General features: G+C 37.8%; 1 protein-coding gene across 1 annotated transcript in view; it reads right to left on the bottom strand.

The window, feature by feature from the left end:
* Positions 1-23,937, bottom strand: part of LOC120519002 (mitochondrial basic amino acids transporter) — a 28,937-nt gene extending 5,000 nt beyond the window's left edge. The window contains exons 1-3 of the mRNA XM_039742073.1: positions 23,619-23,937; positions 6,562-6,605; positions 4,760-4,843 (exon numbers count right to left, since the gene is read on the bottom strand). Coding sequence (XP_039598007.1) covers positions 4,760-4,843; positions 6,562-6,605; positions 23,619-23,652 — 162 coding nt within the window. The 5' untranslated portion in view covers positions 23,653-23,937. The remainder of the gene's footprint in view (positions 1-4,759; positions 4,844-6,561; positions 6,606-23,618) is intronic.
* Between the last annotated feature and the right edge of the window lie 395 nt (positions 23,938-24,332).

Raw genomic sequence — 24,332 nt, 5'->3', positions numbered from 1 at the left:
TATGGTTGAAAACTTGAGGGAAGATTTTGCAAAAATGGTAGAAAAGTGTTCTGTACAAAAAGAATCACTGACACATGGAATAAATTACCAAGTAGTGTGGTGGACAGTAGGACTTGGTGGCCTTCAAATCTCAATATGATGCTATTTTGAACAATCTAGGTGAACAGGTCAATCCTTGATAAGCTTGTTGGGCCAAATGGTTTGTTCTTGTCACAATGTTCTAAATACAAGTGACCTTTCTCATGACCTTAAATTACTGTATCTATCCGTAACTACAACAGCACTGAAGAATAATTCAACCACCATAAGTTTTGCCATCACTTGCTAGAGTAGTTTATGAAAGGGTGAATGTTAAGTGGGAAGCAGGATTATACAGTGGTTACTGCAGTTACCCAAAGCTGGTCTTTGTCTTTATGATATATGCATGTTCTCCCCATGTCAAAGTGGCCTTTCTCCTACAAATCAGCAGGGTAGGTTGATTAGTGATGCTAAATTGTGTACTGTGACGGCATGGAACTCCTCCCAGGATTGGTTCTTGCTTTGCAGCCAGTGCTACAGGACCTAAAACCCTGTAGAGAAGATGTAGAAGCAGAAAATGGTTTGGTAAGTTCTGCACAGAACTGAAAAACGTAAGTCTAAGAGCCATTTGTTAGTTACTAAGGTTATATTAAATTGCTAGAAGTAGTTTTAGTTATGTTAAAATGTTTGCTTATATATTTGTGCATAGATATATGGGAGGTTTTATTATAACCCCCACAAGCTAAACAATAAATGGAATATTCTAATTATTTCTTATCCCTCTGACTAAAAAATAGTTCCAGTTTTATGATCTGCCTTGCAGCTGGTAAGGCGTGGAGGGCAAACACTTTCAAATGTACTGACTGTATTGAATTTGCCATTAAGTAAAGGATATGCACGTTTGCCATAGAGAAATAACACAACCTTTAAGTATAGAAAGTAATGGAATTTTAACAAGAAAAAGCTAAGTTTGTAGAAGAAACATTTTTTTCCCCTTTTTGACTTTTATTCTATGTATGTAATAACGTTTTCTCTATTTTTGTGTGAACTATTTTGGTTGGAATTTTCACTAAACCTTTTTTCAAAATGAACTTTATTGGACTGAGAAATTTCTTTTGTTGTGCATGCTAGAGCCTACATACCTTGCCAACTCAGTAGCTGCTTGATTTTGGGAGGCTAGAAAAGACGCAGCTACAATAAGGGTGCTCTTCAGTTCTACAGCAAATTCAAATGTAGAAACTTGAAAACAACAATGGCTATAAATAAGTTTATATAAAAGCATCAGTCAAATAAATGTAAGAAATTGACAGACATTGCCAGTCTGCTGCATTAGGGCTAGAGGAGGCCCACAGTTGGTGTAGGTTATTGCCATTTTACTGAACTGAACAATCAAAGACCATGTATACAGTATTGTGTATTAATGTGTAGACATGGAAACAGTATGAGCCTGTCTAATAGGAAGTGTACTATAAGTGAAACGGACCATGCTGAGGAAACATGAGAAGACTGCAGATGGAAGAACATCAGGGTGACCTCACATATATACCTCCTGTTGTGCTTCACTGCAGCGCTGTCTCCTTGGACATGTATTTAACCGTGTCATGAAAGGCCGCTTGCCAACTCACTTCTGTTTTTTTACAATTATCTCACTTATGAACAAACTAATTGTTCTTTGATTTCAACACAAAGGTGAATATAAAATTACAATATAAATATAATTACATTACAGATATCCTTGCAAAAAAGAGACCAGAGTTCTCATGACCGGCTGTGGTGTAATGTGCCCAGCAGAGGGCATCCATATACAACTTTGTCAGCAGACAAACTTTCCATTGTCAGCAGACAGGAAGGATTCACTTACTGCACTGTCATGTTGGTGGCCTCAGACAAGTAAACTTGAGGAGTCTGTGTTAAATGAAAGACAATCTTTTAAGGATGGCCAAGGATCAGGTTACATCAAGAAGGGCTCTTAGTGGAGACGTCTATAAAAATTAGGTTCAAGACTGAAAGCCTGATCAAGTCCATTTCAGTGGCTTACTATCAAGTGTTTCATAGTAAGGCAGTAGTACAGCAATTACAAGAAGCTTCATATTGCTGAATCCAGTTTTTCTGCTAACTCACTGACAGGAATGACAAAACCAGTTTTTAGTTGCTTTTTGGGAAGGAGTTCAAGATAGGTGTGCTGGCGAGTGTGCCTTCTTAAACAGAACGGTTTAGAGTTCAGACTCACGGATCCAAGTAAACCAGATCACTTTGTTTTGAATGACTAGGGAAAGGAGAAACAGATAAAGGTTGCTCCAACTTAAACTTAAGTGCAGTTATGGCAAAGGCTTCTAATGACTCTAAACCAGCTGTTCTAAAATTCAGCCCTGAGGACTCCATGTAGTTGCAGGTTTTTGTTTCAACTGACTTCTGTTTTTAATTGGACCTTTAGGCTAATTAAGCAAGCTGATATTTCAAAGTTTCTGTGTTTTTGAGGTTACTGTAGTTTTGTCATTTTCTACATTAAGTTTGGTAAATATTTACTAGAATGTACCAAGCATGTAATGTATATATTACAAAGGGATGCTTTCGGAGTAACTTTTTTTTTTTTAAATAATTTTTTCATGATTTTCCTCTAATTTTCCAGGTTATTTATTCTACCATTTATCAACTAGCTATTCTAAGATGGGTTGAAATCTAAGTAATCAATATTGACCTCAGTGTCAGTGTTTGCAGTGCACTATGCAATGCATCTGCCATTTGATATGAGATTCGTTAAAGCAGTGTTAATGTTTGTGATGTGCCAGCTGTTGGAATGATAAATGAAATGTATTTTATTACTAAAAATGTTTGTGCTGCACCATCTTTTGGAATGACAGAGACACAGCAACCAGACAGACAAACAAAAACAGACACATATCTTTTTATTAAGGTGGATGAGCATTTCAGTGGAACTGGAGATCAAGTACATAGTTGCAGCTCACAGCATTTACTGTCATTGGTCAGGTTGGCTGCGCTACTTATTGTTAATGCCAATTATTAGGACACAATTAAGGGAACAAATTACAAATAAAAACACTAAAGTTTATAGCATTTATATCCACAGCAAAAAATACTAATATTTCTGTACATCTTAGAAAAGTTTATATAGAAAAAAAAATATTGTGCTTCTCTGAAGGAAGAACAACAGAAAAGAGCAGCTCATTAAACAATTAGGTCAATTAGAGGTAAAATGACTCCTTGATTGTGAATCAGGCTGGAACAAAAACCTGCAGCCACATGGGAGTCCCCAGGACCAAGTCTGAGAACCACTGATCTAGAAGACACAATATTTGTCCAACTGCAATACTATTGCACATTGGGGATGAGGGCTGACGTACTCACACAGGGAGAACATGTTACACACCGACAGAGTCTGATCACAGAATTTGGGAGCCGAGAGGCAGCAGTGCCAACTAATATGTCAGTGTGCTACATGCTGAAGTTTGATCCTTCTATCCATCCTCAAAGCAATACAGTCCAGATTAGTTGGAGTCAATGCCTTATCATGCCGAGATAGGCCCAAAACGGAAATCACTCTGGAATTGCTGCAAATTCAAAGGACATATGCAAAGGCCAGCTGATATATTGTCACCAATTGGCCTCCCCGGCCTCTCTTCTGTGTGAGGAGAAAACCCATTAAAAAAAAAAACAAACAAGATCATGCCAATCAGAGGTAGACTAGGCCATCATCTCAAATGGAAATGTTAAATCCATTTCTGGTCATGGTTATACCATCATCCCACGTTCTCCTTCTAAGGTGCAAAACATTTCTACAAAATTATAAAGAGCAGTTAAAAAAAAATACATTTACTGTCTTTTACGGAGGACATAACTGATGTGATTTGGCATTAAAAAAAAAAAAGTTGCTGAGGTACACTTACAATGAAAGTGATAAAAGTGTGAGGTGGGTACAGACAATACATTTACTTGGAAATACTTCATTGTTATTGGCTCTTTGATTATTAGTGAACCAGATTAATTCCTATCCAAACTGCTAAACCAGAAATTCAGAGCACTCTTAGACAAAGATTCTCTAACCATGTGGCTACACACTGCATTTTTTAATACAATTTTTAGTGGTGTTGCATTCTAGCGATAATCAACTTGATTGTACAGCATATGCAGCCATCTAGCAGAATTAGTTTATTACCAGCAAACGGTTCAGATTTAAGTAACCTGGATTTTGGATCACATTTATGTGACTTGTGTTCAGGCCCAGGAAGATAGCAGTAAACTAGAAGTGTCCTGCAGTAAAACCTTGAATGGTGTTGCATCTAACCGAGATAACATGTACTCAGCTTCGCTGTGAAAGACTCAGAGAGGATTAAACTGCTTTGAGCCTATAATTCCATTTCTAGTGTAGCACATGCTTTTGTCAATCAGCTTCTCAGGTTACAAGAGAGCTAAAACAAGCGACAGAGAGTCAGATGACATGGAAAGGGAGATGTCAGGTGGAGGTCACCCTTGTGTTACCACAGCCTATTGACAGGAATCTCAGAGCAGTACTGGAAATCTTGAAACAATATTTACATGAGACCATTTCTTACACAATACGGACCTTGTGAGGAAGGTGTAATCTTGATTGCTGGAAGTACTATATAAATGAAAATACCCAAGATAAATATAATGGTGGATAAATGTCAGCCATCTGCTTTTTGGATGTGGTGCTACATCAATGGTGTGTCGTGTTGAAAGTGACTCATGCCCAAATACTTACCGATTCCTGCCTCACGATGGACTGAAAGCAGTGGAATGTCCCTCGGTAAAGAGGCTTGTCCACACTCTGAACCTGAAGGCGTACCTGCCAAAGCACAAGGGGAGATGTTAACCACAACGTCATTCTAAGCTGTCAGGATAAATTCCTAACTCGCATATCAGTGGATTCAAAAAATTAAACGGTAATACTTAGCTCAACACTTGACAAATGATTCACTTCAATGTAATGAAGTATTACAAACAATAAAATCGGCAATAACTTATAAAATAAAAAAAAAAGGATAGTAAATAAAAAATAGTGTCTTTAGCACAAAAATCAAAAACAAGGATCCACCGAGACAGTACTTACTAGGTAACTCCTTCAGGAAAAGGCTTATCCCTCATCTACAACAAAGTAACACTTTTGCTGTTAATGAAGACAGCCCCTGGCTCAAAAATAAAGGCAGTTAAAAGGCATACAGAAAATTATAACCCGCCACGACATTGCAAAAACTTAGGGAGTGTTCACATCCTTAAGCATCAAACCAAAATTCACACATTATCAATTGTTATTTAAGGCTTTTGGAGACTTATAAAGTACACTTCACACAGATCCTAAATGTATCAGCAGAAAATGGTGTCTAGAACACAAAACCAAAAACTGCAATGCCCCACATGAATTAAATGTTAGAGAGAATGCAGGGCAGGGGTAATTGGTGTGCGTAAACAGGCTGGGCAGTACTATGGCACAGAATTTAGTGCTGTCGCCTCATGATTCCACAATATTCTACTATCTATCAACTAGCTATTCTAAGATTGGGTTGAAATCTAAGTAATCAATGTTGACCTCATTGTTAGCGTTTGCAGTGCACCATGCAATGCATATGCCGTTTGGTATGGGATTCGTAAAAGCAGTGTTAATGTTTGTGATGTGCCAGCTGTTGGAATGACAAATGAAATGCATTTTATTACTGAAAATGTTTGTGCTGCACCATCTTTTGGAATGATAGAGACAAAGCAACCAGACAGACAAACAAACAAGCAGACACATATCTTTTTATTTTTATTTTGACCGAGTTGGTCAGGAGTGGGTGTTCTGGTGCATATGAAAACACAAGGCAACCAACTGGCAAAGCAGTTTGGGTTTCACCTGCTGAGCAATCATCACATTCAACAGTCACACAGATTAACACAGAAATCAGCAATAAGCAGCATCTCTTTAAGACATGGCCTGGTTAAATACCAAAAGGTTGTACTCATTTATAATTTGGAAAACTTCAAGTAACTAAGACCTGCATTAATACACAATATAAATTTTAACTTTTAAATTTCGCCATTTACTTGCTTAGGGTTGCAAAGTGCTACAGTTGTTCGTGCTAACACTTCTTAATTCCAGAGTCCAGGACATATAAACTCTACACAGTAACCGTATTTGTTCCTCACACGTCCCAAGGACATGCATATTGGGTTAAACTGCAGCCACAAACTGGCACTTTATGGGTGAGCGAATGTGTGTGTGTGTGCCCTTCATTGACTTCATGACTTATGCAGGATTAAATGCTTCACTGCACCAGATGGTGCCCCAGAACACTGGAGTTATTTACTATAGCTGATTATCTTAGTCAAAGATCATTGAATCCATCTATCCGTTACCTGAAATACTAAAAATAATTTTTATGTTTAATTCTATAGAGACCATACGTAAACACGCCCACCAGCCTCCCAGCAATGGTGCAAAAGTGTCTAAGTATAAGCCTACCAAATTGCACCTTCTAGAAGAGTGTTTTTATTGCTTTGTCATCTAGTATTGTTTTGCCAACTCACCTTGACTGTATCAAAGGGATGTCCAACAAGCACTCCTGCTGCCCCTGAAACCAAATCAGACAGGAGTAGTTAGGACAATCTCATATGGCTAAAACCTAATAAACACAAAGAAACCTTCAGTTTCATTTTTAGCAGAGTATTTCTATCAGGCCTTCATCCCAAAACAAACATAGATTAGGCTAAATGGTAACTGTAAAACTGGTGCAGACTGTTTAAGTTAGTTTCCCATGACGGACTGCTGTCCCATCCAGACCTGGCTCCCGTCTTGCATGCAATGCTGCTCTGATATTCAACAGATGCAACAATGGCCCTCGAATGGATTCAGGGAGTATTTGTGTTTAACTGTAGTGTACCACCTCCAAAAGGGGCTGAAATATGTACACTACCAAAAAGCATCATCAAGCAGTAGTTGCTCCAGAGGAAAACAGGAAATCAATGCCCGGTACTCTTACCAATATCAGTAAAGGATAAACTGAAACTTTTGGAACCCTTCAAAATTCACCGTTTTCATTTAATTTAAAAATGCCCCTATGGCATCCTGTATATGCCTAAACTCAAACATGTTGGCAACATATTGCTACTCTCCCAGGAGTCCACTCTTTCATTTACTGGGGAACCACAGTTAGGGTGGTGAAGGAGCAAACCATTTCAAAACCTTTACTGCAACACAATGACCATGGAATGATGGAGGCCAGAGAGTCCAGCTGGATGAAATTTAGCACCATTGCTGCTCTTCAAGAGAGGCTATTTAACAAAACTCTAAAAAAGGAGACCAAATACTCTGCCAGGCCAGGGAGAAAGTGGTATATTCATGAACACAAAGAAGAAAAAGAACAAAAGGGGTACGAATGTGGACATGCCAAGGAAAACAGTGCTCTCCAAAATAAACATCTCTTGACAGTAGAAAACTGTTCTTTTTTGGCTATGGCTAAGCTAGTTCAGAATCCTGTGAATGCCAGAAGTGACTATACTCCGTTGGGCCCTTGAGCAAGGCCTTTAACCTGCAATTGCTTCATCCTGGGTATGACGTTAATCTGCACCTAGCAGGTCCTTCAACTTTCAGGGAAAACTTGGGGGTTGGTGGCACGATTGGCACTTCAGACACTGTAAAAAAATGTCACACTGTTCCAGTGGTGTGCTGAGGTGTCACCCACTGCACTCGGGTCTCAATCCAGGTGTTTTGTCATGTGGTGGGTGCGGCAACGGGCTATCAGTACATGTTCCCAACCTCTCTCTCTCTCTAGTTCAGAGGAACATGCACATTTTTAAATTTCTGCTATAAAATTTGCCAAAAACAAAATCACACGCAAAAATCTTACAAAAGATGCACAAGCCAGCTGTAAAGTGTGGAGTCACTTTTCAATCTCAGGGCTCAGATGGTTTATGATGCAATGAACCCAAAACACAGTGTCCCACAATTTGTAATCAGATATTCCAAGAAAAAGTATAGATGAACATGAAAGTGTGCCCTGTAAAAAAAAAACAAGTGAGACGCAGGGCGATTTTATGCTTTATATACAACTTTGCCAGCTTTAAAGTCTGAATACCACAAGTTGAAAATTGCATGGATTGATAAAACAAAAATTGACATTTTAGGTTTGCAAGAATATAGATGATAGCTATTTTTCACCCCTGTAGTTAGTTAACACAGCAATCTTAATACCAGATGTTGCCATATTTTTTCAGTAAGAAACCTTAACCAGTGCGACCTAAGTAGTCAGTAATCAAACTAGCAACTTTGTGGCTTACATAATTCAGTGTCATCCTGTCTGGCCACACTCCTATTTCTAAAAGCAGCAGAGGCCACAGCAGCTACTAGATCTCATCAGGGCATAAAATTCAATTGCTGTTAAATTAAAAATAAATAAAAAATTAAGACTTTCACCAAACATTCTGAAACCTGTTCACCCTAGGAAAGAAGGTAGAGTTGTGGGCAACTTATTTACTCCACGTTAGCAAAACAACACGTGATTTACTGTCAAAGCACGTTCATAACCAGAACTTGTTTGTTTCTTCTTTTTCACTGAACTGACAAACAGGTGCACAGCTTGTGATATGAAGCAATCAGAAAGTCTCTGCTCACACAAGAGCTTAAAGAGAGATCCAAATGAACAGGACATGCAGGCCACACACAGGGTCTCCATACCTGTTTTTTTTCCCCCCCCAAAGAGTTTGTGAAGCACATCCAAATCACCTTTAAGTTACTATATGAACAGTTACAGAAAACTGAATTAATTTTACATTAGTTCACCAAGAAAATGTTTATGTGGACAGCTTTGAGTGGTCAAGAAATGTATACATATTTTTTGTATGTGGAAGAAAACCAGAGGACCGATAAAAAAAGCTCCAGACCACCAATATGAATGTCAAATAGACAAAGACTAGGCCTGACCAGTATCTGCTCCACAATGCCACCTATTGCAATTACATGGATTGAAATGCATTTAATAAAATATACAAAATAGCATGCTCCACTGTTGAGGCAGCTCTCACCAGAATACCAAGTGTAAATAGTAGCAGTAACACAGTAAAGTTTAACCTATTATACAACAAAGCAACAAGTTCACATAAAGCACACAAAACCAGTCAAAAGCAAACTCTGCAGACTTGAGTGAATTGTAGTTCACCAAACCTCCCCTTTGACTGACCACACATTTACAGAAACTGATTAGCTCAAGTTTTACATCTTTAAATATGAAATAAGGATGGGCAGGTGTCAAGTCTTCAATGCAATGGGTAGACGATTCCTCCTAGGCTGGGTCTACTATTAGCCCAGGGCTGTTGGTATATGCTGCAACTTGCAGATTTCATAATAGACAAGGAGACTTGAGATGATGGATTAGCTCATCTGCTGGTTTGAAAAATAACGCAAAAAATACAATGAATGTATCCAAATAAACCTCTTACCAAGCTCCATGGACTAGTTTTGTAACATGTACAAAGAAATGATTCAATGAATCACCTTATTACAACACTTACTTTTACATTGTATCCATTCTCAAATCAGCCTATTCAGGTTCCATTCCAGCAGCATTGGCTGCAAAGTAGGATCCAGTTCTACACATGAGCACAGGTACATTTAATTAATCATATAGTTAAAACGGCAACAATTTAGGGAGAAGTCCTATTGGAGAAGCACAATTCAAATGAACTGAAAGCATTTGTGCACAAGTAACCTAAACCCTACAGGTGGTTGTGCTCCAAAATAGGAACCTGTGCAGTAGAGGTCTCTTTTGTTAAAAAGTTTAACTTTTCTTGGACATTGCCATCCATATCTGCTTCATTTTAAGTTGTCTCCCCAAACCTCTACGATCTTTTCCTTAATCAGAATGCTTTAGGCTGCTGCTGAAAAATCATCACACAGCATTTATTACGGTTAGTACACGAGTATATGAATGACCACTTCTCACACTGGGCCACTGCATTTAAAACACAAACACACACACACAGGTATTCCAAGAACAAAACTATTAAAAAACACCAAGATACACAATACAATGATTTAGAAAGAACCTCAGACTTCATGAAGAAATTTAAGAAAATGCATTTTGCTGAACCCTGATCCTGGTCTCTAACAGTAACAGACAAAGCATGAACTGATAACATGCAGAGTTCACAATTTCATCAGAACGGTGTAAGCATGAAGGAGGAGGAGGAAAAAAAAATTGCTGTGCTCTGCAAGCTTGTCCGTCAATATAGGAGATCGAAAACCCTACAAGTGAGGCAATTGTGAAATTAAAAGTGCAAATGTAGTCCTGGTCTTCTAAGAAATTAAGGGCATGATCAGATAAGGATTAGCAAGACTTTGTATTCAGAGGGGAATAAAGAAGACCAGGCTTAGCAGTGCCAAGTTTTTAACTAAAGTGATTGAGGGATTTCTCATCTAGGGATGGCTACTAATGTGCAGAGGATGTTGTACATAAGCTCTTCCTCAACCCTAAACTAGATTAGGGAAATCAATTATGAATATATGTTGGTAGTATATATGAGATGCACTAGATTCCACCATCCACTTCAATCCAAGACATACCATGTTTTACATGCAATAAGATAGCACTTCCACTACTATCATGAAGGAGTTAACAGGTTAAGTTTGAATATATTAGAGGGGCAGCATAGTGGCTCAGATCACAGCTTGGTTATTGTCCGCATGGATCTTGCTTGTTTCGATATCTGCTCCAATTTTCCCTTCACATCCTAGATACATGGCAATGCAAAGTGACTGGTGCATGAGAGTGCAATTATGCCCAGAGATGGATGGTCACCCCAGCCAGATTTTTGCAGCCACTAACTTGCAGCGCATGGTCCTGTGACTCTATAATCCAATTATATGTTGCAAAAGTGTGGGTGGATGGGTGAGGATCACTGACCCTAAAGCAGTCACTGACCTCTAGGACATGTTTCTGTTTAGGCATCTGTTCCCTTCAGATAAACCACTACGTTCAAATCCCACACCATACAGACCACTCCATTTTACTTCCAGTGCTTTGCATTGTGAAATCGGAGAAGAACTGCTGAAAAGCAACCATTCAAATCACCTGGTTGGTAGCACTAGCTAATTTTGGCAGCACATCAAGAAAAAAAACAGTGTATGTAATTCAGGTCATCAGCTATTGGTCTGTCAGAGGGTGTGTGCATTCTGTTCTGTAAAACCCGGACAATCCTCGTAACTACCACTCTAGGCCACTGTGCTTGGCACCTTGCTTAGGAGGTCAAAGATCACATGCAAACAAACATAAAAGAACTCTCCTGACTTCTTAGGAATGTGCTGACCAAAATGCTGTTTTCATGCTTCACCAGAATCAGTAGCCTCTGATCAGATGTTCATGGTTCAAAAGGGAATTAAATGGGTTTGTAGCAGGATGCAAAAAATTAGGGCTACACCAATGAGAGATATTTTTGATGGGTTATACAAAGGGTTTTTTTGGGGTAGGACATTTGTAGACTCTACTTTCCTGTAGAAAATGGATCCTAATCCCAATGCAAAATTGAACTCTGCAAACAGTCCAATTATAAACAAACAAACTATTGTACACTTTATTCAAATGGTCATTTTATGTGCTATCAGATGAAGCAAAGCCCTTCACGTTGCATTTGTCATAATGGATTTGAAATCCTCCTCCATACATTTACCAGTTTATTTACAGGTTGAGCATATTTGTGAACAAGCCAGAGCAAGATATCCCAGGAAAGCCAACCTCATAATTCCTCAGAACAAGGCCTGGTATAACGCATAGGTAGTGACTAACTATTCTTAAGTCTGTGTGACATTACACTACTCTTCCAGCAATTATTAGTCATAGCCTTCATTTACATAATCCTAGGGAGTCTTTAGTCATAGGGGTAGGCTCTCTGCACATTAGAGTGAACAACCATTGAATGCTCAAGTGGAAGTACAATATAATGTATTCCTTATTCTTCGATGCTGCATGTGTTCTGGACAAGCTCGTTTATCTGATGTCATAACAGTATTGTAAAAGATGGGGTGTGGGGGACAAAGATTGTGGTTGTACCTGTTAACCATTCATACATAGCCAGCTCTGTTGAGCAGCAAGTTATTGGCTGGGCCGACACAAAAAGGAGTGAACTGCTGGAAAGTCAGGCACGCGGTCAGTAAGTTAGACATGCTTGGTTGTTTAAACTGAAATGGTCCAAGGACAAGATCAGCAACTACAGGTGGGAAGTCTGACATGCCCCACAACTAAAAATCACATAATATAACATCAGCTTTAAACATTTTGTCACATTCTAGGCTCTGAGTTGAGCAAACAAAATCAAGAGTTCTTTTTAAAAGCACACTTTATTCTTGAAGTAGTAGAAACTGGTTTAGTCTTTCAGCAAAACTAACCTTCAATAAAACTCAACTGTGTTTTAGTCTACTAAGACTTCATTAAACTCAAAACCATCTTCTTCAGAATTGCTCCACTAGAGAGGGGTGGCAATGCCACATTCGAGACTGACCAAAAATGAACAAAACCTCAAAGCTGGAGGAAAACAGATTGCATCAGTGAGACACACGCTTTAAAAGATGTAGGATCAGCTGAACGTCAATTCCCTTAACTCCTAACTTTCATATCACAGTTATAAAAGTCTTTAAGAGTAGTGTTTACATGAATGTGTGTTTATTTTGAAACTAAACCCGATCTACAATGTGAAAGTAAAGCACTTTTTTAAAATTATGACATATGCAGCAAAAAGTAATTCTTATTTTTAAATCAAGACAGTGATGATTAGGAGTTCATGTCTAGCTCCAACAAAGCAATGTTTGCTATCCAAACATATCTGGAAAATGGAAGGACACTGAAAGGCGTTCTCACTCTCTGCCTAAACCATAAAAGCACAATTACTCCAAGACATGGCCTCATGATGCTTGCTTCAGTGATTACAGTGGGGCTTTCCTCTGGTCCTGGACGGCTGCAAGTGTTTATTCTAGCCTTTAATTTAACTTCTATTTTAGTTCAAAAACACAGTTATTTACTTTTCATGCATTTATTCTCTCAGTTTAAAAAAAAAAATCCTACAAGGTTTATTGAATTTATTGAAATTTAACATAAATGGACAGATTTATCATATATTGATTGTACGAGTTCTTCTGAGAAGCAAATATTTCCTGATACAATTTTTTGGATTGAAGGGACTGAGCAATACACTGAGAAATAATAGCATTTCTAATTGAAATATAACGAAACATAAAAATGGAAATTAGTTGAAACAACAATCTGCAGCTACCGTAGCCCCCACGGGCTCAGCGCTGAGCACTCCTGAATTAGATGAAAGCATTCCCCACCTCCCCCCAATTGCAAAAGGAGCAGTGAATCAGTGGTGTTACTAGGAGGTCCTGCAGTAGACATTCGGATACATAGGGAAGGCAACTAAATGTCAAAATAAGCTAAAACGTTATTATTTTTTTAATAATTTTTCATTGGGTGGACACGCCCTACATGCAGCCAATACAGTTCAATTTTGTGACAATGAAGCCAAGCCACAATGAATCTAATGGCAGGTAATGTTTGTCTGTTTATAACCAAATTTTATTAAACTTTGTAAAGTGTTTAAAGTTATAGTACCCTGAATCAATGGATGCAGGGATCACCCCAAACAATTTATTCTTTTATTTCAACTCCTACCTTAGCTAAGTAAACAGTTATTCATCAGCTTCTATTTTTGTATCAATCCAGAAATTAAACTGCTTATGCTACATCTGTAACAAATGAAGCTGAACGCTTAGCTTAGCCAAGAATCCATTGATTGAATTTTTAATTAATGCCTTGGTTATTTAACAGATAACTTACTAATAAGAACACACAAATAGCTTCCCTTTAGCGCTCACTGTTTCAACATACACATCCAGTTCCTTATTTACACACTACTTTTAAAAACCGTTGAGAAATACTTTCATTAAAAGTTTTAAATAGCTCACAATGCTAATATCATTGCTTTGCCATACTGCAAGCTTCCAAGAAATCAATTTAAAATATGTGCACATCGAAGCTAAGTGAATTAGCATTATACCACCATTAATTTTCCTGATTTTTTACATGTTGTATGTATATTGATTGTCATTTTAGAATGTTTTTTTTTTTTTTAATTTCTGGAATGTTAAGGTGCCAGCCACATGTACAATAAATGGTAAATGACTCTCAAATTTGCAATATGGATTTAGTTTAAAAAAAGCGATGGCACCTTTTAGCTCGCAGAATACAATTTGAAAGTTCCAGGGTATAAAGAGAAAAGCACAAGATGAGTTTGCAAAACGCTAGTTTTTTGTCTTGCATTCAATTATGCTGAATCAAATGAATAAAAAATGGAGGGGTGAAAGATTTGTTTGTTTTGTTTATAAATGTCTATTTTATTGTTTTAAAGCTAATATTATTTTGCAAGCATAATATACAGGCGGCATGGTGGCGCATTGGTAGAGCTGCTATATCACAGAAAGGAGACGAAGGTTTCCATCCCGGGTTCTCCCTGCATGGAGTTTTAATGTTCTACCCATATTTGTGTGGGCATCCTCCAGGGTACTCCAATTTCCTTCCGATGTTCAGACAGGCATGTTAGGTAAAATGGCACTGCTACATTGGCCCTAGTGTGTGTTTTGCCCATGATGTGCTGGTGCCCTGCCCAGGTTTTCTTCCTGCTAGCCTCCAACCTGTGACCATGGTCTGGATAAAGCGGGTTGGAAAATGAATTGATAATCTATTTGTTTGTTCATTGTTAGAAAATGAAATGATAAATTATTTATTTGTTTGTTCATTGTTAGAGAGGTTGGGAGCATGCTTGTAAGGAGGTAGTAAAAATGTACCTTGCCTCAGGGTATATTATTTAATGTGCAAAGTCCATTTTATCAGTTGTTAGACATAATTAATAAAGAAAACTTCAATGAAAGTGTTTGAAAACCAACTGGATAGAAAGAGGGAGAAAGTTAAGCAATTAAAGATATGGGAAAACAACAATATATCTACATGTCTTATAAATATCACAACTACTGCACTTTTCTGAATGGAACAGAAGAAAAAGAAGAAAGATCAACGAATTAAAAAATGAGATCAAAACTAGTTAAAAATGACTCATGGATTGTGGAATTGGTTGGAACAGTCTGAATTTGAGAACCATTATACTACACCACTGGGTCCTTGCCAATTCCTATTCAATTTACCATTTTGATATATACGTGCACAACCATTTGAGAAGGTAAACAATGGAATTTCTCAAGCTTGGAGTGTAAAAGGCTATAAACTGTTTTGAAGGCAGGGTGGCAATCTTTAAGGCTAATTTGCTTGTTGGACAAGTTTCACACCCTTTGGACAAGTTTCACACTGTGACTGGAAGATTACAAAAGGTTACAGATTAAGCAGCCATAGAAATATTAAAACAGAGATACAATCGGTCTAAAGAGATAAGCACGATGTTGGAAGGAGTAAAGCAGGACCAAGAACAGTATGAGAAATTAGGAAATGAGACAGACGTGGAAGGGCAGGATGATGATTAACAAATGTGCCAGTCAGCTTTAGCCTACTACCTCTAACAAATCGTCTTGTAAACGGAACTAAAGGAGCATCAAGTTCAGGGAATATTTTTCTAGAAATGTTTTAATTTGTAACAGTTTGTAACGGTCACATTCTTGGAGAAACTCCCTCAGCCCAAAAATGTATATTTACCTATAACATACATTTTCTAAAAAGCACCATTCTTCACTCATTGGACAAATTAAGACTGGCTAATTTAATAAAGCCGTGTTAGGGAGGAAAGTCAAGAAACCTTATACATTGTTTTAAACAGAATGAATATATTCATATTGTGCAGGAAGAACTAAATGAATATTGAAGGAAGAAAAATGTTCAGTGTCCACAGCCAATACAGTTTCCCTGCCAAGACTGAATATAGCATCAAACAGCATATTTTAAGATGAAGAGTAAAACAATTGCCAAAAGCAAGACACCAGTAATAAAATCATGTTGTTTAGCGGCAGCCTACTGAAAAAACCTGGGCTGACCAAGGTGGTGGGGGCTTTCATCAAGGTCACTTGACCAGATGATGTAAAATTGTCCAAGTATCTCATTCAGTTTTTTTTTTCTCTTCATTTTAAGGTTGTCAACTTTTCTACTTTAGATATATAACTTGGTGATTGAGTGTTTTGTGGACAGCAGAACATTCTGTGTTCAATCTTACATTAACTTCCCCTTCATTTCATTTGCTATTTAAATATCAAACGATTCTGCTGGTTCTCATTTAATTAGTGAATGTATAAATTAGTAATTCACAAGTGGATCTGGTAGTTACTTTAACACTCCTTGTATAGCATGATGACCACAAGTGCACAATGTACTCTAGATACAGTCTCACCAACTCTGCACAACAGCCCTAAAAAAGGAAGAGTCTGTTAGAGGCCACTTTCTATGCATTCAGATAACCTCTACAGAAATAAGCAATACAGGCAAGAATGTGTGGACATTGATCTACTGAAATAAAGCCTTTCAGGTCATGCAGTTAGAAGCACAGCTTCTGTAATCACTTGACCAGACACCATGAGATGCCCAGAATCACAGAGCATCTTCTTCATACCACACCACCTTGCAATAAATGCTTACAATAAAAAAATTAGCTGTTGACTTTCAGAAGTCCAGAGTTAAGTGGAGGCAAAGAGCCAAAGTCAATAAATGGTAGATCCATTTAACAGCTTTATTGGAGAAGAGTAATCAGACACCCATGGCAGTCAGGTAGCAACTCTCATCAATCAAAAGGCAGTTCTTTCATGCATAACTACATCACCTCACAGTTCAAATAAAATAATCAACCATTTTGCTTATCTTCCAACCCAGTATTAACCTACCTGATCTAACGGACCACTCCCACCCTGTACTGAACCTATCTATTTTGGCTAAAATGCAAGCAAACAGTTCTTTTAGTTGTAAGCAATCCCATGAAGCACTGCAACTTAAAAGTAACTGTACTTGACATAACTTTACTTAACTTCTAACTAAAGGCAATCAGGCCTACAAGCCTTACAACAATAACAATAATAATAATAATACCTTCCACAGTTACATGCTGAAGAGGGGGTGATCATAAAGACAAAGTAAATACACCTGACTTAAGGTAAATGAGCAATAAACGTGTGTTATGACTGTTATTTTAATACTTTGCTCAAGATGACAGCTCACAACTATACTCCCCTCTTCTCAGTTCACAGTGGAAGATCATTGTTCTGGCCCATGTTTTCTGTAAAGCTCTTAGGATTATTCATGATGCTCTTTCACTCAACATTTTCCGATACAGGCTCCAAAGACTTGCAATTTAATTTTTAAATGCCCTTTCCCCATTTTGACATGCAGTCCTTATATTTTGATTTTTAACTCTTCTGATGCCATTATCTAAACGATGTCTTACTACACTTTACAAAGACACTGTACTTGTTTTGCTTTATTACATTTCAGTATCTCAAATGCACTTAACGGACTATGAACATAAGAAAAATATCTGCTTTAGGTGTTTTATGGAGTCTTGATTATTTAATTTTTGGGATGATTCATCAGATTACGCAATTTCCCTCAGGTGCTTTTATTAGCTCAAGATACAGCGCCTGCAGGCTACATATCCTTGTTTACCACTCATTTGGCAAAGCAGCATTAGTTAACGTTCAGTTAACTACACCTTTGCTCCCTTTCACTTTTGCAGTTAAGGAGGTCTTTTGACCATTTTGTTGTTTGCTTCTCTGGATTTATAACTTTTGGCTTCATTACTTGTTTTTGAATGAGACTGGTTGGGTCATTTCTAGATTATTGTTAATACCTAAATACAAGAAGTCAAATACCATTTTCTTGCATTTTGACCCTCTAATTTTATTTTCTTACTTTGCATTTCTTCTGTGTTTGACTTTTTCTTGCCTTTTTTGAAATTTTGATTTCTCATTATTTTTGATTCTGCCCATTTTGAATCAACCAAAACACACCTTAGTTTCATTGTGTGATCATTTTTTTAGCCTGTTTTTGTGGCAAATCATGATACATTACAAGGTGTACACCCATCTTTTTAATGTGGCTGCCATTCTGTCATGCGTTTAATCTGTCTCATGCTGGAAACATGGAGCATTCCAGAGACCAAACTCTTCAAAATGGCAGCACTGGTAAAACTAATCATACAAAATGACAGAGACTGTGACATCACTATACTGGTAAAAATATAAGCAAAGAAAAATATCTTAAATTGTAAGAATAGACTGCTTACAAATTAGCCCAATGTTCATTTTTGTCTCTTTGAACCGCAATGTAACTTCTCAGGTTTGAACATATTTTATATTTCTAAAAATCTGATGAGATCTTATTTAAATGTGTAATGAAATTTTGCATTATTACTGTTATTTATTTATTATTGCTGAACTCCAAACAGTTTTCAAGCCAAGGACTACATCCATTACATCTTAGGCTGATCTTTTGACTGAAACTGCAAAGTGCTTCACTGGTTTGAAGTAACGCTTTGCTTTACCCTACGTTTCCTGAGGTATCCAGAATTGTACTTGGATCTGTATTTAGTCTAATGAATAATATACTCTGTTTAAATTGTAATTTGGGTGTGATTTACTTAAAGAATTTAATTTCTTGGTGTTTTTTCCTAGTTACATAAAAGGTTAAAAATAAAAACTGACTAATTGTAATATGATGATTAGGGGAACAGCAATCAACTTTGCTGCATAAAAAGAGGAAACATCTACACTCTTTCAATAGTGAGAAATGATCATTTGTGTCTTGAACAACTCAGACAGTAGCTCAGATTTAATTTCACAGCTCTCAGCCACTTCTATTTATGAATCACACAAGCATGATAAAGTATGTACAGTAAGTGTTCATACATTTGGCTTTCTGAATTTGTCAAAGTTTAGGCATGAAAACCAATCATACTGCAGTTGATTAAAGTTTTTTTTTTTCTTTAAGGTAAGACATTTGTTCATGATTTTCAATAGAAGCATTAGTAACTGCTTTGAAAACTAAAGGAAATGTAAATGTTCAGAAAGGCCAACATGTATCCGACACTCCACAACCTGCTTGGTGCAGGTTATACACTGGAACGCCAGAAATATGTGGACACCCCTCCAAATTAAGATCATATGTTTCAGTCTCAATCATTGTTAAACTGTTGCATACAATCAAGCACATAGCAATGTCAATTTCCATTGGAAAACGCTGGCAGCAGAGTCCTACTAAAGAGCTTATGGACTTTCAACATGGCACTGTCATAGGAGGTCACCTTCGCTATAAGTCTGTATGTGAAACTTCTGCTCTGCTGGATCTGCCCTGTTCCAGTTCAAGTGCTATTATTGTGAAGTGGAAGAGCCTAGGAGCAACAACAGCTCAGCCACGAAGAGGTAGTACATGCAAACTCAAAGAATACGGCTGCCAAGTGCAGACGCACATAGTGTGTAAAATTTCTGTTACTCACAACAACAGAATTTCAAACTTCCAGGGAAGCAACATCAGTATAAGAACCATGCGGCAAGAGTTTTGTGAAATAGATTTCCATGGCCTAGAATGGCCTACAAGCCTATGATCACATTGCCAATTGTCAGCTATTCGACTCTAGAGAGACAAATCTGGGGTGGGACAATGCCAGGAGAATGCTATTTTCTGATTGCATAGTACCTACTGTAAAGTTTGATGGACGAGGGATAATGTTCTGGGGCTGTTTTTCAGGGTTTGTGCTAGGCAGTTTGGTCCCAATGAAAGGGTCTGTTAAATGTCTTTGTATGGTGTAGTATTTAGATTATTGTGCACTTCCAACTTTGTGGCAACAGTTTGGGGAAGGCACTTTTCTGTTCCAGCATGACTGTGCCCATGTCCACAAAGCCAGGTCATAGTTAGATGAGTATGACATAGTTGGATGAGTTTGGTGTTTAGTGTTGAGGAACAAGTACAATGGCAATTGCTTGCGAGGTCTTCTTGCCCATCTTCAGTACTTGATCTCACACACTCTTGGCTGAATGGGCACATATTCCCCCAGACACCCTCCAAAATCCAAAAGGATGGAAGTGGTTACAGCTGCAATTGGAGGGCCAATTCCATATTAATGCATATGGTTTTGAAATGAGATGTCCAACAAGCTCATATAGATGTGTCCACAAACTTGGCCATATAGAGTACCTTCTCATAGTGCAACACAATGTTATGCCTGCAAATGCTAGCACTTGTCAGACTTACTTTTAACATGTCCACTAAAGTTGGGTAATGTTGAAAATCTCATCATGACATAATTCTGGAAAGCCACTGTGTCAGCAATTTCATTAGCATTATCATAAATATTATACGATTACAAAACAGATGGAAATGTGTGGCAATAAATCATAGATTGACTGGTGCAAGCGTTTTACTTTTTAAAATGCTGCACATATAAGGTTTTCACCTAAGAGTTTTTATTTTTTTCCAGTCTCCAATGTCAGACTTTCAGATGTTAAGAACCTGTTAGGAGTCAACCAAAAGAGAGGCACACTCTAGCCCACCCCAGAACATACCATAAGACCCCTGTTGAATATAAGCAGCATGCATTTTAAATGACTTAAACGAACCCTAGGTTTACAAGACCTTGTGGGAGACCATATAAAAATGTACCATATGCTATTTCCAATCACAATGAGGCAAGTTGTACATTTGGGTCGTTTTGCTAGATTGACAAATTAGAATAAAATAAAACCAGCAACTGTATACTTGGAAAGGTCAGAGTCAGACAAGCATGTAGATAAAATGACAAATATGCAACTAGTCCAACCCAGGGCAAGAATAACTGGGAGCCGTATAAGGGAGGGTAAGTCTACTTAGTTTAACTAGTTCCATGCACTACAAAACTAACAAGCAAGCAGAATGAAAAGTAAACAAGAGACACTTATCAGAAGATATCTAAACCTTTTTGTGATTATCACTATAAGAGAACGATGACAATACAATCCACAAGTTAAAGTCAGCACACTGTACAGACTTAAACAATTAATTGTGATAAAGGATGAATTGAATAGGTGGTCCTTAAAAACAAACCTGTCATGCACTGATTAATTCTTCTGAAGACTGGGAACAGAACCATGTCATAGACAAATATCATCAAAGCCCACTATTGTAAGGACCTAACCATAATGGGGAACAACTATCAGAATAGAAATCAGAAACCCAAGATGCACCAGACGATTTTTAAAAAAACGTATTAAATGGTTTACTTTAAAGTACAGGAGTCAAAATTGGTTACTGAAAGAGTACAGTGAATGCAGGTTCGCTTCCAACAGATTCCTTCACTGCAAGCTAATTCTTGTTATTAAAACAACCCTCCAGTCACTGAGCTTGCTTAATCCAGTTTTGGTGTTGTAGGTGCAGGTCTGAATAAATAAAATCATGTAGCTTGTTAGTACTCTCCTTTTGCCTTGTTACAAATTTTGATATTCAAATGTTTTTTTGTCCAGAGAATATCAAAAGATTGAGGACCAAATCAAATTTATGAAGACACACAGATGCAGGCAAGAACAAATCTGTAGATCAGATATTGCCTGTTGTTGTTTGCCTTTGTTTATTGGCAGTTAATTTAAAATTAAATAAATGTATAGTTAATAAGTAAGTAAGTAAATAATTGAAGCAACAATAAAAATCAGTTATGATGCCAGGATCTAGGTTTAATGCCTCAATTCTAATGGTGAAAAAAAAAAAAAAAAATTACAGCACCGCTCCAAGAGTGTGAAAAAAATAGGTGTTCAGTTACAAATTAACCTTTTTTTTTTTATTTTTTAAAATAAGCAGCCAGGAAGACAAGCCCACGCACTAAAAGTCCTCTTGCAAATCTGCTGGAGCTCTCTGTAGTTATCTAAGGAAAGAGCCCACATGCCTGGCAAGAGATCACAGCCTAAATCTGTGAGTGTGTGTATATACAATAACACTGGTTGTCAGTTTGTGAGCCTTAACTTATTTTCTCGTATCAATGTAAGAATGCCTTATGTTTTGTACTTTTCTGCTGTAAACGAAATTTCCCTTCGGGATAATAATGTCTACCTATCCTATCTGTGAAATTAAAATATCACAAAATGGCAGACTTTAGGAGAAACGAAAGTGTTCATGGTGTGCATTTAAGTTTGTAATGTCAATCTGCCTTGTCCTACCGGTACAAAAGCTCCTGTACCTGGTATGTTTGATAGTGTGGTTTATTTTTTAATCTTGCCACACACACAAACTTCCAGGATTCTAATATATAACATGCAGAACACTGTATTTAAAATTCACCTTACCGTGCAAAACATTATCTTTACAATGTTCTTCACATCCAGCCTTAAAAACAGTTTAAAAATGCTGACAATATAAAAAGATCCTTTGCTACTGAATAGTTTCCAAAAAACATTACAGTTGATTTGATGGGCATTATCTGGGTTTGCTCATGTTGGCATTTCAACTCATTTATCCATTCACTTGTACATATTTCTTTTCCTTTATATTGTTCAATGGCACCAGAGAAAGTAAGTCTTGCAAATACTGATCATACAAAACTAATGGTGCAGATATCACAGAACTATTGCAAAATAAATTTTAGTAAGGGCTCACTCCATCATTCTCTACAACATTTACCCAATTTTTTTACACATTTAATTATCTTTATCAATTTTTGACACAGTATCTGAACCAACAAATCAACACCACTTGTTTCTGTATAAGAAGTATTTCACTTTGTCCACAAGGAAGCAAGCTTTATTAGTTTCCTTCAGTGAATGTGAATGCAATTTAACTAGTCCTGGGTGATCTGTGAGCAATGCACATTGCAATCAGGCTCATCCACAAGGCAACTTAACTTTACCAAAAGCTAAGACATTGCACTAGCATATACATATATATGGCGTCACAGCTCACGGAAACACTGACAATTCTACAAGAGTTTGATTAAAATTTTGGCTCACGAGGTAGACAAACAACTTCATCCGACCACGGTCACCGCCACCTGAACATTACTATCCTGCCGTAAGGCTTTCTTTATTGTTACTCTCACAAACCTACATTTTTCCTTCTTCGCTACCCAAATCAGACCTAATGCTTTCATGTCAGGAGCTGCTAAATGCATCCCATTCAGCAGACCGTTGCATTTTTATACAAGGGTTCTGGTTTTATATGATGCATGATCAATCTCACAATTTTACTACTCCTGATCCCTATGATTTTAATGCTGATTTGTACTCATGCAGAAATCAAACGTGAAAATTATGTTTCAGCACACGTAATACATACTACATATAAAACTTTGAACGTTGTTGACCTCTTTAGTGTAGATGGAACCATTACAAATCAGACCGGTATTAACTGCGTATTGTACCTAACTAGAGGGACATACGTCTTTAAAACAGAACACACAGCGGCCCAGCAGACAGCTGCTCCCGGCTGTTCTTACACAGGTATTTCTTACAGTCAGAAACGTCTTCACTCCTGACGTCACTGCTAAATAAATTTTCACTTTTTACGACTTACACAAAACAAAAATTCTGGACTGCGACTTCAGCGATGCAAAGGGAGCGCATCCCTCGGGGCGCCTCACGATTCTCCCAAAATCCCAAAACTCACCTCCGAGACACCCCGCCACAAAATCGAGCGCCATCCCTCGCGCTGCTTGCTTATCGCGCTCCTGTCGTTATAAACTGGCTTCCCCCTGGCGTGAAATCGCTCTTCTCCGGAATCCGAGACTTTTTCCCCCACAATAAGGTTCTCGGCACAGCACTTTGTTTCGGAAGTACAGCAGCTCTCCTTGGTGCTTCTAGTTCTAATTTGGGGGGAGGGGTAGTGTGGTCGTATATATATATTTATATATATACATATGTATCCTTTATTTGGTTTAGTCGTCTGTCCAATTAGAGCGCGGCGTTAAGGACAACACCCTCGCTCACCGCCCAGTCACTTCAGACCTCGAATGACGTCAGTGACGTCGATACCACGCGGCGTGGCCAATCTGACCATTGAGAAAACGATGTAAACGTGAGGTGGTATCGCCGAAAAAAATCTCTAGAATGTTCTCCGCATTCCAACAAACTGCGCATCGCGTGGTTAGCTGCACGAGTCCGGAAGGAACCAAGTATACGAACTGGGCCATTGGCAGACAGTAAAAATGAAATCTAATAAAACGTCAGTGATAAGTGGTCTGTTTGGGTTAATATCTTCACATGTGGAGCAGATGGATAATTCGAAGGCGTCAATATTCAGAAAACAGGTAACAGAGTACAGAACATTAATGTGTTTAAATAGAAACGAAGCACGACATGAATTCAGCGAGACGTATAAAAT

This window comes from Polypterus senegalus, chromosome 18 (assembly GCF_016835505.1).
Source record: "Polypterus senegalus isolate Bchr_013 chromosome 18, ASM1683550v1, whole genome shotgun sequence".
NCBI classification, from domain to species: Eukaryota; Metazoa; Chordata; class Cladistia; order Polypteriformes; family Polypteridae; genus Polypterus; species Polypterus senegalus.
This window is presented reverse-complemented; position numbering and strand designations above follow the sequence as displayed.